At 40.6% G+C, this 13,648-nt stretch overlaps 1 protein-coding gene across 3 annotated transcripts in view; it reads right to left on the minus strand.

Annotated features, from left to right (window-relative positions):
* TTLL5 (tubulin tyrosine ligase like 5) overlaps positions 1–13,648 on the minus strand; it is a 232,972-nt gene that overhangs the window by 89,545 nt on the left and 129,779 nt on the right. For all 3 annotated transcript variants that reach the window (XR_013620981.1, XM_078766222.1, XM_078766220.1), the window contains exons 18-20: positions 12,175–12,266; positions 11,732–11,794; positions 314–373 (exon numbers count right to left, since the gene is read on the minus strand). Coding sequence is in view for 2 of the 3 variants with exons in the window: in XM_078766222.1 (XP_078622348.1) it covers positions 314–373; positions 11,732–11,794; positions 12,175–12,266 (215 nt within the window). In the remaining variant the exon portion in view is untranslated. The remainder of the gene's footprint in view (positions 1–313; positions 374–11,731; positions 11,795–12,174; positions 12,267–13,648) is intronic.

A 13,648-nucleotide genomic window follows, 5' to 3' on the forward strand; every position in this document is an offset into this window, starting at 1 on the left:
AATCAGTTGTATTTCACAATGAAAAAAAAGTAATTTGGACCGACCTAAACCCTGATATTTATTCCATGTTAAAAAAGAAATATTTTCAGTTATACCTGAGCTTTGATAATGACAGAGGATAGGCTGAGGTTTTCTGAAGGCACTGTAGCTTGAACAGATAATTATTTATTTATGACGTGGGGTGGTGAAAGATTTCATCATATAGTTGCATATGTAATAAATTGATAGTCTCTTACAGCAAATGGAATAAGAAAGGATCGTTGCTGCAATAATTAAAGTGAACAACAGTGAAACAAGTGTGCTGTGCTCTTACTTTGTCCGGGCTATAACTGTCGATTGGCAGCCTCCTCCCGATGGTACTCGCTGGCTTCCCCTGTGGACAAAGCATTCGGTTTGCAAAACTGCTGTTTTTGTGAAAAAAAATGATACAAAGTTGAAGAGGAAGAGCACAAAGTGCATGTATATCACAGTCGAGAAGACTCCCAAACCTTGCAGATAAGTTAAAAGGTTGATTCGAGATCATTCTCAACCATTATATGAGGTGTAAAACATGTATCTTAGCTCAGAATTCCAGCATTTAATCACTAACTGCTGTTGAACATGTGCCTACTATTTTATCTCAATTTGTGTGGGAGTACACTAGAGTTCTGTAATGCAACAACTGGATGCTGAAAAGTGCTTTGTATTTTTCACCCATTGTGGAAATGACAAGGGATGCATATTATTTTCCTATTTCTGTCAGTAAAAACACATTAACCTGGTTATTTCCTCAAGACATTCAGTGAATCCTCGAGGTTTGTAGGTTCATTGTATTGGGTACAAGTACACTGAACTATTCCGCATGGAATTCCAAGTGTCTTCACTCATATTCCACCCACACAAATTGAATGCAGGGTTGACCACTGTCTCATTCCTACCCATTCCTGTTTATAATTAAAAAGATATTGATGGCTGGATGAGAAAAGCTGGTGTATATATATATATATACACACACCATATAAAACACAATGTCAATGTGTGTGTTTGTATAGACATCTGTCCCCCAGGGTTACGTTTTAAAGGCCATTCTTTTAACACGAATGTGTGTTCTCTACAGTTTATTTTTGAGGATAGAACACACTAGAAAAACATTTTCCATAAAAAAGTAATTATGACTTTTCTATTGAAATTGTAGACGGTGGCTTGCAAACTGAGCCTCAACGGTGGTGTACAGACGCGTTTTTAAAATAACAATATTTACAAGGCGCTGGGAGGTGAAATTTGCTGCACGCGATGTGCAATGCGTGCAGAGTAAAACGAGTGTACATTTACTTCCGTAGGATGTCTGATAAATAAATAAGATATAAGCACACCTGAGACTATGCCGGTGCTTCAGACTTTGGCACACTCATGACGCTGCTGTATTTCATTTCATTCTGACAATTTCATTTCGAGATGTTTCTGCATTTCATTTTAATCATTTTGTAAAAAATTCGAAAACAAAAATTCCACTTTGACATTATGGGATATTATATGTAGATCAGAGACAAAAAAAAAATACCGATTTAAGCCATTATAAATTCAGGCTGTAACACAACAAAATGTGAAAAAAGTCAAGAGGTGTGAATACTTTCTGAAGGCACTGCAGCTTGATCAGATAATTTTGTTTTAAAGGTGCCTTTTAATAACCTTTAACATTTAGAAGCACAAACATATGAGAAAATTAGTTCCACGTTTCATTCAAATAACGATCTTCCCTACAATGCAATACCCTGATTGTGAACAAGTGGATTAGACAACTCACACAAGCACTCACACCAACCATTTTCAACAAAACGTGTTTGATCGATCAATCGCTGTTTGTGAAGGACTCATGGAGGTTAAAAAAATAGACTGTTATTTACTTTCACCGACAGTAATAAAAGACAAAGTGTGGCTGAGCTACTACATGCTTTAATAAAACTTTGGATAATCCATATATCAAAAAACACAATACTAAGTTTTGACCTCCCTCCCAACATTCACATCAATCCATTACCTACAGTTTGCTCCATTACCCCCCCCCCCCCCCCTCCTTCCTCCTACATGTCTTCTTGCCTTCTCCCAATCTATTTTCTCTCTATCTGAAGCTACTCTTCTTACTTTTCCAAAATAAATTTCTCTCAATTTACTCAACCATACCACCACTCTATGTAACTGATAAGTAAGTATCCCCTTTATTCAAGCACTTGCACAAGTTTGCTCTTTCATGAGCCTCGATTATGCAAATTTAAAAGCACAACTACTTTCACAACATGTATTCCCAAGGAAACAATACAACTTGTGAGTAGAGAAACAGCTAGAGGAAGGAACATAAGACTCAGCCAAGTCGGAGATGACTATCTTGAAATAATAAATGGTTGGAATATCCAGAAGATGGATACTAAATGCTCATTTTATTGAATAATTGCTTTTCAATGTTTAGAGAAACGTATTTTGAGACTTTTATAAAGGGTTGGGAAGATTGCCAAACCAATTTTATTACAAGATATAATTGTCCCAAAAAAACGATTGCTTTGAAACAATCAGATACTATTACTAAAATGGGCCAATACTAAACTAATATCACTAAAATGAAACAAGCAGATACTGGAAGAACTTGTTAAAATGATTTGGAAAATGAGATCATACTGTCTGCCTCTTTAAGCCAAAATGTGTTGAGCATATAGAGGAACAAATGGGCTAATACTTGACTCATTGGATACTACACAGTCAGGATAAGGTTTTTTAAAAGCTTAATTTATTGAATGGGATTTGGCAATTCAACATTATATGTAAAAGTGATCTGATGCTCTATAAATAAACATTTCTAGGCAAACACAACAGCTGCACGCACAGATGGTATATTTTGGACTTAACGGAGTGGGGTCTTTGCTTCCGTTGCCAATAAAAGCTGACGCACGATACTACCTTCATCTGAGGATGTATACACAAACTGAAATCATTCTGAGCACCGGCGAAGCAAAGATGCAGTAACGTTTTCCACTTTCCCATCGATGCCAGGCGTGTTTGCTGTTAAATATTCAGAATTAGGTGAATCAATGTATTCTAAAGAGGTTTACCTTGTTGACATGTAAATATCTAATTGTGTGACGATCCCAAAAGTATCAAAAAGGGTTTAGATTGCATTAACAAAATTACCTCTCGGCTGAAAAACCCTCACATGGCAGATCAGTGATTCTTGGATTATTTCTAAATTATTATGACTTTATCCAATCACAGATATTTCAGCTCCTCCATGGCAGGTAGAACATACCATCTAGTGGTAGGCTTATGAGATCAGCCAGCAAGCTGTAGTGGCTACTGCAGAATGGCAGAAGATGCTTCATCTGAAAAAGGCAGTCCAAATTATGTATGTACTTTATTGTTTTCATAATTTAAGCTGAAAAACTTACTCGTTTGTGAACACAGGCTCGCAGTGACATTTTGGTTATTTTTTTTTGTGAAATTCTGCTTAATATCCTAGCTAATGGGATGGTCCATGTGAAATGTCCATTTTATAGTCTCCACCGACTAGCTCTAAATTATTTAATTCCTCATGCATTACCAGGACATCTTTCATGTTAACCTCTTAAAGTTTTATCATAAATCTCTTCATATTTTGGAATTTATGGCTCCAGAGGTGACAATGCAAATAAGTATCTTGTTTTGGAGGCATTTTCCAGATGCTGTAGCTTCAAAACGACTTGAGATATCTTCACAAAACGTTGTGTGCTGCTTGACAACTTAGCATAGATCACAAAATGACAAGATATATGAGTGTTTTGCCAGCATTTTATATAACAGTCAGGGATAATCCTTTTCTACCTCAATTGAGACAGGTTGAAGAATAATGATACCCTGCAGCAACTCCTCAGCTTGAAATATTAGCTTCTGCTGTTCACCAATCATTTTCCATCTTTGGGAGTGTTGATAGCTTGAATGTTTTTTTTTAAAGCCACTATTGCCCTATTTAACATTGACAAGTGCTAATATTGTTATGTCTGGCGGGTAGTGATATGTAGAGCAGATAGAGCTGAGTAGGTAACATGCTTTGAGGTGTCGCGGTAAGGAATCTGACCCTGTAATAAGTTCTTCATGTGTAGGCGTTTTGTCAGGTAAGGAGTATACTTGTGAATCTACCAGGAGGTTCGTGTGTTAAGTAGAGTTAGGGATTAAAGAGTAACGCCCCTGTGTGTCCTCACCTGGTTAGCCAAACCTTTGTCCCTTTTGGCACTGCAGACCAACATAGACATTCCGACGGATCCTTAGCGCAACACTAAATAACGCCCTTCCCTGACATGACTTAGGAAGAAACCAGGCCAGGACACCTCCGCATGGCCGCCGCCATGTACACCTCCGACAGGCCTATCCACCTTGAGTACCATGCCCAGGAGGGCTGTGATCTGTTGGCGCGAATGGACGCGGAAGGCGCGAAGCGGGCCGACAAAGGGCGGGAAGTTACGAGGCTCTGGGTGGGTGCCGCGCTTAGGCTGACGTCACCGGCCAAGGTTATAAAAAGAGCGCGCGGAACTCTGCGCGCAGATTCCTGGCAGATTCCTGGCCCTGGCAGTCTCGGTGCGATCTCGAGTGGGGAGAGTCATGTCCCTGGTTGCGTTGGTTCGCAGTTTACGGCCTGAGTCGACCAGTAGTTGAGTTGCTCTCTTTGTGTTTGGACATCTACGCTCGTGCTCTGGCAGTCTCTACCGGCACTCGGTTTTCTTCGTCTGGCGCAACCCAAGTTGAGGTGTAGCCCGAGTGGAGTTCACTTGCCTTTTGACCTCGTTTGGAGTCGCCGGCCTGCGTTGGACACGCGGTGCTTTTTCGTGGTGCTGGGAGCGGTGCTCGGTGCTTTGGAGTTTGGAGCGAGGCCTCATGGGTACATTGGGGCCGAACGGAGCCATGTTGGACGGCAGCCAAAGACAAGACGACAAAGACCAGATAAGCCCGAGCTCCGCGGTTACACTTTACATAACGAACGTATTTCTTTCGTATTCCATTCCTTTGTTCCTGTTTGTTGAGTCTGGTGTGCGGGATCCCCGAATATAGGATTTAGTTTATTTGATTTCCGTCACGTTTCATTGTTATCGGGTCCGTGAATAAATCTTTATTTTTGTACATTTTAATTCGGTGTCGCGTGCATTAATTTCCCTGCAGCTGCCGTCATTTCACCAACGTAAGTGCTTTCGCCGCAGCCTCCATTTTCCTTCTTCCTCCCGCGCGGCCATAGCCGAATCCGTGTTTGGGTAGTTGCCTCCGAATAAGACCGTTTAGGCCATCCATGACTCTGTGTTAACCGGAGTTGCGCGACAATATTCAACAAACTGACATCTTTGTGCTGCATGTATAGTATTATGTAAATATTTTACAGGTACAAAAAAAATAAATTCCTAGAAAGTATTTTTTAATATAAGGATCTAGGCTCATGGAGGAGGTAAATTACAAATGGCAGCAGGTTTAAAAACTACCAAAAGAGTGTTGGGGAGGGAAGGAGTGGACATACACAAGTAGGAAAGGAGGAATAACACAAAAATGAGAGAGAGACAGAGACAGAGAGAGACAGAGAGAGACAGAGACAGAGACAGAGACAGAGAGAGAGAGAGAGAGAGAGAGAGAGAGAGAAGAGAGAGAGAGAGAGAGAGAGAGAGAGAGAGAGAGAGAGAGAGAGAGAGAGAGAGAGAGAGAGAGAGAGAGAGAGAGAGAGATGGAGACAGACAGACAGACAGACAGACAGACAGACTACAGAATCAAACTAAGGAGTGTGTGTAGGAGAGATTTTGGATGTGCATAGGTGATAAAATGGGGTAATGATGGGTAGTGCATTTGAACGACTGAAGTGAGGAGGATGAGAAAACCACAGGGAGACGGTTCCACAATCTGAAGAATAAGGGACTAATGAATACAGGTGGACAACAGGTGAAAGTTTCTTGAAGAACACATGTAACCTGTTGTGGCTTTGGGAGGGCAGAAGTAAGAGAGGGAAAGAAGAGCAAGGCCAGATGTAAGCTTGTATGAAATAGAATGATCACCAACTTTCCACTGGTGGGATAGTGACAGTCCCCAATAATCAGCCCCCTGTCTTTATTAAAGAGATGAAATTATAGGCCAGACCAATCAATTTTACCAAATTACCATACACATCTGCACCTTTGAAGTTCTCTGATGACTGCCAAAGATATGTCCACTTTTACTACCACATGGTTCGAAGGTTCTAGAATAGCTGAGGAGCAGGACAAGTTTGAGGAAGCGTTTTACATGGCAAAGGTCCAATAGTGAACGGTTGTCATTTTGGAAGATGTGTGTTGGAAAAGAAACACACTGAGTAAGTGATGTCATTTCAAACAATGACTTAGCTGCTCAGCCATGTACTGAATAAGTATGTGAACGAACACCAAGCTAGCTGGTTGGCAAGGTAGCAATTAAAGTCTCCACAGATTAGGAAGAGCAAACAGGGATGAGCATGGAACACTGGAACAGTGTCAATGTTTGTAAAGAGAGTCTCATATATGGAGACATCTAAGTTGAGGGAGACAGTATACTACAAATAAACAATACGTTGCTATGGAGACGCACACGAAGGCAAATGTACCCATAGGATTGGGGTGACCAGCGAGGGGCACAGGTTGTGGAAATGGAACATGACTAGAAGTACTATTCAGTTATTCTATTATAAAATATAATGCAGTTTAGATTACATAATAACCAATGTTAGCAACGTTACAACGGTGATTGGGGTGGTGATGGTTATTTATCCTCTATTCAGTTGAAGATTGTTGTTTCTCGTTGCAACTAACATGGAGAACTGTTTTGTTGGAAGTTAACCTGTTGACAATGGATAACAGCCACCATGACAAAAGACATCCTACTGCAAGAAAAAATATGTCACTATGAATTTACTACTTCCAAGTTGTGCATACCTGGTCAAAACAGACATTCACCACTTTGTGGAGCGGGCTTTATTGGGGGTTTTTAGATGTGTGTGTAATAAATTAGGAAGGTACAAACATGTGTAATAAATTCCTACAAAACAATATTGAGCAATTTCAAAAATGCTACTGATTAGCCTTTTCGTCTTTACTCTGATACTGCAATTCAGTATGACTTATGCACTTTCGGTTTGGAATCGGCAGAGAGACTTAACAAAATATGGTCAAAGGAAAAAATATTTTCACATGTTGGTAAAAGTGGACATCTCTTTGACAGTCATCACAAAATCCATCAAACCAGGTTAAACGATTTTTTTTCCCTCATTATGCAATTAAAATGATGCACATCTCTGAAACTGGGGAAATAATTTCTATCAATGAAGATAAAGCATCTGAAGATTCTCAAAGCTATTTTAGAAGAAACAAGCGTTACGCCTAGGTCCCCCGTCGGTGAAGTGATGCGAGTTGACAAAGTGGAAGACGCAAGGCGGTCATCTTGGATTTTGACGTGGCGACCCAATTTTCAATAGCGTTCTTCCTTATGCGTAGATACACCCACACACCAGATTAGAAGTTAGTAGTTCGTTTATATTTCAAGATATTTCGCTCACAAGGTTCAGACATATATATGGTGGTGGCCATCTTGGATTTTGACGTGGCGACCCAATTTTCAATAGCGTTCTTCCTTATGCCTAGTTGCACCCACACACCAAATTAGAATTCGGTCCTTCGCTTATGCACGCACGCACGCACGTCCTCACGCACACACGCACGGGCGGACGGACGCACGCACGGATGGACAGACGCACACACGGACGGATGGGAAAACCATAGTCCCCTTTTCGCTCCGCGGTGCAATGGGGGACAATAAGGGAGGATTTGAATGTGATGGGATTGGTGGAACTGTTATGCACCTTGCAGCGAATACAGGTTTGCAGGCCACTAATTACGACAACATTGTCTGTTCATGCCAACTGTTTTACTGGACTGAGAATCATAAGTCTGGCACATAATTCTTCATATCCAAGGAGGAGATTTAACAGCTGGATATGGCACAGAAGCATTGTTTTGCAACTGCATATAAATTAACAGACACAAAGAGCTTCAACTGCTTAATACCAGATGGAGCTGAAGGTGGAATGGAAGAACAATAGCCAATGCTGAAGCACAAAGGTATGTGCCTCAGGCAGAGAACTGTGAAACAGCACTGAATTCTGCTACCACTATCAGCCAGGACAGTAAGTGGGGACATGTGTGCAAAACCACTTTAGGGGTGGTACCTTAGCTTAATTTCTGACCCATCTGAGGAGCGTGAAGATGTCCTTCTGAATTGCATGAAGGGGTCAAAAGGCTGCACCCATTGTTGAAATAGTCGGAAACAGGTGCAGGCATGGACAGCCGGTTCGAGAAGGATTTGGGCAAAAAAGGCAAATGCTAAACCATGAACCAATGAATTCCACATTCCTTTGCCACCTTCAGTCGAACATCAGGCATGGACAAGCATGTTCGTGAAGGACTTAGGCAAAAAGAAAAACTTACTGCAGCTGAATGCTTCTATACGCGGCCAATGGCGAAACTGCAAATGCAAAATCCGCGAATGTCACGGGTGGAAACCCTCACATCATTTCTTCATTCTCCTTTAAACTCAATCTCTATATTTTCATTCCAAACAGCATAATTCCAATTAACAAAGTAACACTATACCATTAATATAACAAAATCCAATGTTACAAACACTAATGTGATAACCAATTACATTAGTGTTTAAATATCGTTAATTATCGTTATCGATATCATATCGTTGAGAGAGAGGAAGACAAATGATGACTTGCGAAAGATGATGGGAATAAAGCCTGTGATGGATCCTGTGAAGAGAAACAGGTTGAGATGGTTTGGTCATGTGTTGAGGAAGGACGAAAGTGACTGGTTGAGAAGAGTGATGGAAATGAAAGTAGAAGGAAGTAGAGGACGGGGAAGATCGAGAAAGACTTGGCTAAAGGTGGTGGAAGAAGAAATGCGGGCAAGGGGGTTAACAAGGAGAGATGCAGAAAATAGGGCAAAATGGAGAAGATTGTCATGGGGACCGCAAGGCTAACCCCCGCTCTAGCGGGGAAAATGGCCATAAAATGCCTGTTGTTGTTGTTGTTGTTGTATTAGTGTTTAAATAGTGTTTAGATAATAGGGTAAACAAATAAAAACATTCGTGTTTAAATAATGGAGTAAACAAATATAGATGCCAATCTGATGTGATAACCATGATAGATGTGATGTGAGAGATGCCAATCTGATGTGATAGCCAATCTGACTCGTACGGATGGAAACTCAAAAATCTAAATTGTATTGAGAAATTGATGAAACCTCTCACCCACCACCTTATGACCCCCGCTGGGACCACAAAAGGTTCCACAGAAGGTTTGGTGTGCGAGCGCCAAAAGCTGAGAGAGTAGTTCAGGGACGGACGGACAAACACTCCTGCTTAATAATATAGATTTCCTTATGAAAAAAGTATTGTGTTCAGTAAATGTAAAGCACCTATAGATCAAAGCTAACTTTATAACTTTTTCAAATAAGACGTGCAGCTCATGTCCCACCTCACAGTCTGGGCTGATAAAATATAATTACGTGTGTGTGTGTGTGTGCATCTGTGTGTGCGTGTGTGCGTATTTTTGTGTGTGTGCATATTTTTGTGTGTGTGCATATGTGTGTGTGTGTGTGCATATGTGTGTGTGTGTGTGTGTGTGTGTGTGTGTGTGTGTGTGTGTGTGTGTGTGTGTGTGTGTGTGTGTGTGTGTGTGTGTGTACACACGTGCATGTGCCAGGGAAAGGAGTTACCCAGTTTTCTCATGAATATGAAACAATGTCATTGAAGCTGTTCATTGACCTTATTATAATAGGACCAGTGAGAGTCAAATCAACATTAAGCTTGATTGAGGAGAATTTTGTCGGTTTGTTTCCCCCCCCCGCCCCCCCACAATCGTAGAATAACTAAAACTCAGGTTTTGAAGATATTGTCACGTCGCCCGGCGATTAAGATCACCCAGGGACGGATAGCCGAACCAGCTTTAACTCCGAGTTAAATTCTCCGAGCGATTAAGATCACCCGGGGACGGATAGCCGAACCAGCTTTAACTCCAAGGCGAGACCTCCCGATAATGGTGGTTATTTTTAGGGAGCGCGAGAAGGAAGAGATGTGAGGCGTTTAATTAAACGAAACAAACGGGTTTATTCTGAAACCACATCAAATAAACACGATAATAAAATGTGCACAAATGATTCAATGAAAATCAACGCGGACGGAAATAAAGGTTGTGGTAAAAAAAATTATTCCTACAGAGGTACCTCACTTACTGACTCACAAAGCACGACAGCGGAAAGATAAGATAAAAACAAAAATCTCCCTTTTTCTGCCGGCACTTAGCTTGTCCCAATGGGCCTTTTTGTAAGGACAGTGGTGGTTGATCTTGAGCCACCCGCGTGCGGGGCGCTCAAAATGGCGGAGCCGCTGCGTGTCGAAGGCGCTCGCTATCGAGCCTGTGGTGAGCTCGTGAAGACGGCCCCCTTTCTCCTCCACTGCCTGGGCGAGCACAACGTGGCCTCCAGCTCCTTGGTGAGTCCAGAAATAAACCGTCTCTTTTGAATGCCACCAATGCAGCCAAGGCTTCTCACTCTCCTCAAAGCGCACACAGAAATCTCCCAGCACACAAAATGGCCAGCTTCTTGTCCAAGCAGAAGACGCACACTCTTCTTCCTCACTGCCTGAGAGTCAATCAGGTCCCTCGGGGCGTGGCCTGCCGGTCTTCCTCTCTGCCCAATGATTCCCCGCCTGTTCTGGGTGGGGTTTTCGCCTTATGAGGTCCATGCGGCGGGCCCAGTTCAACCGCTCGTTCTTGACTTTTGCCGGCGGTTGTTGTAATTTAAAGTTGTGTCAGCAAAAACGTTCAGGGAAAATTACAGAGGGAAGGCACGCACTGGGGAAAATTATCCTTAAACCCTACCACTAATTAGCACTGCATCATCCCCCGTATGATGCACAATTAAACAACCTTAAGTGACAGTCTCCCTACTTAATACATCAAAATGCTCCTATACGTCATGCGGTCCATGCTACTTCCTATACAGTTCTACCTCTCCTATGGTATTCCTTTATCTACCCCCCATAAATGTAACAATATTATATATGAAGCCACTCCTTGATAGTTCAGAGTAGTGAGTAGAGGTGTGCTGTGACAATTTGAAAAAACATATTGCATTTCAGCCCAATTACATTAAAATTAGGTAATTGATGCCATTTTGTAATATTGCTTTACTACTGCCACAAATGACAATAACAGGAAAACAAAAGCTCTAGTTTGTGCCTATACCTCAAAGTACATACCTCAGCATAGTGAGACTGCCAACATGAACAAGTCAAGAATGTACCATGCTCAAGTGTATTGTCATAACAACTTCCCCAATTGAGAAAAAAATCATTGAAATGTATCCTTTAAATTGTTTAATAAATGTCCTAGATTTATTTATTTCGGCAATGGTTGCAAAATAAAATCAAAAAGGCTATACAATATCTTGAACAGCAAAATGTTCTTCACGTCAGAGAAACATGAACAGTCAAAGAAATGGGATGCATTGTGATACATGGTGCATTGGGACATCATCCCCTTTCACAGATATTCTTGGCCAATTATATCAAGTGTCAACACTGAGGCATTTACATCATTTGCCAAGGATATTTGCTGGAGGGAACATCCCAATGCACCCCGTTTCCCCTCTATTATATCACACAAATATATATCACACCAGACGTTCCGTACCGATCGGTGAAGAGATAGGAGGCCAGCACGGTATTGAGAGTTGTCCTGTACTCCAGGAAACAGCTGGAAAAAAAAATCCCATCAAGAAAAAAAAAACCCCGAAAATAAATAACAAATGTTTTGGGTCCAATGAAAGCCTGTCAAGCAAGTCGCCAATGACATAAATTGTTACCTTTGCATTTCATCACAACCAGAAAGATTTTTAAAAATACATTTGATTTAAAAAAAAAAAGAAATGAAGGGGTATAATTCTACAAATATAAATACAAAATATAAAGGACGAAATGTTTAACCAAGCATTGAATTTATGATTGCTCCTGTTATTGAATGGAGTGGGTGGATGAATTGGCTCTTGGAAAGAAGGTTACTTATCTTTTTGATACTACGTGTAAGTGCAAAGAGATCTCAAAACAAATGGTCAGAGAGAACATTGCTGCCATTACCCATAAAGGTCCCAGGTGTGCTGAGTTGGGAAGATTCGGATGAAACTTCCACGTCGTGCATATTCTTCTTGCACCCGTCTTAGCACCTTAGTCTGGAAGCAGACACACAGGAATTAAATAAAACAGGATCAGGTCTTTAGTAATAAGTAAGCTCAGTGGTATTATATATATAAAAAAACTTTGACGGATAAAACTGATGTATATTTTTGAGCATTTCTTTAGATTTTTATCGATTTAAATTTTTAGGATTACATAATTATTAGTGCGTAATACCTCTGTGCATTTACGCACTTGTAAAAAACGTAACTGTGTGCTCTTTCAAAATCGGTTGCACCGATCGGACTCGGTGACCTTTTATAAGGACATGGGTTGAATCCCTGCTTGAGAGAATTCCCACCCCCTCCCCGCCATCACGGTCGTCTCTCCAACTCACAATCCCACAAGATATGTGGAAAGGACGACCCAAAACCAATTATCTTCTTTTTGATTCGTATATAAGCATCATTAAAAGTAAATAATGACCTCGGCCAAAGTTCAAACGACATGGGTTTAATCTCTAAATGAGAGAATTCCACATAGCTATTTGGGTGGTGTATAAGCTAACAGATTGTTGTCTCCATCGATTTTGCCAAGGCCGTAACATCTATCGGCTCAAAATCCTTTTAACTGTTGCCTTGGTAGTTTTTACAATGAAGGAAACACGTATCGGGAGTACAAACTACATAGCGATTGTGAATGTGACAGCTCTGAGGCATCTTTCGCTTCGCATCGAATTATTCATTACATTCATTCATTCATTTAATGATCATTACGCTCTTTCTTACGCTCATTAAACGTTCATTAAACATTTAACGTTCATTAAACGATTATGGAAATAAAAACGAAAAACATTACGAAATTACATTCACTCCGTCACATCAAATACTACCGTGAACACAAACATCGTCACAATGAAAACATCGTCACAAACGTTACGTTACGTAATTCAAACCGTGAACACATCGAATATTGGAGAGCCCATTGCCCAAATTTGTTACGTTTGTTTAATGTATTGAATTGTAATGTTTAATGTATTGTTACCTTTGTAGGGGGTAGACAATGATTACCTTAGAACCAGGTAGAATGTATACAGTCATGTGAAAAAGTAAGTACACCCCATGTAAAGTTTTGACTTTTTCAACATATTTCAACATACAGCTATTTGAGATCTTCATTTCAACAACATTGATAGATTAAGGTGATATAATATAACAAATATCATGAAACATTTACATTTTGTAGTCCATTGTATAATTTAAATAAACATAAATGCAAATTTCGCATGTGGAAAAAGTAAGTACACCCCTACATTTATCACTACTTCAAATACCTAAAATTAGAATCAGGTGCACCAGCTCAGGTGCAAATGATTAGAACATCGTTAGAGAGGATCTTGGAGGAACCTGTCTTATTTAAACCTCAGACATTTAGTTTG

The sequence above is a fragment of the Myxine glutinosa genome, chromosome 1 (genome assembly GCF_964187855.1).
Source record: "Myxine glutinosa chromosome 1, kmMyxGlut1.1, whole genome shotgun sequence".
NCBI lineage: Eukaryota > Metazoa > Chordata > Myxini > Myxiniformes > Myxinidae > Myxine > Myxine glutinosa.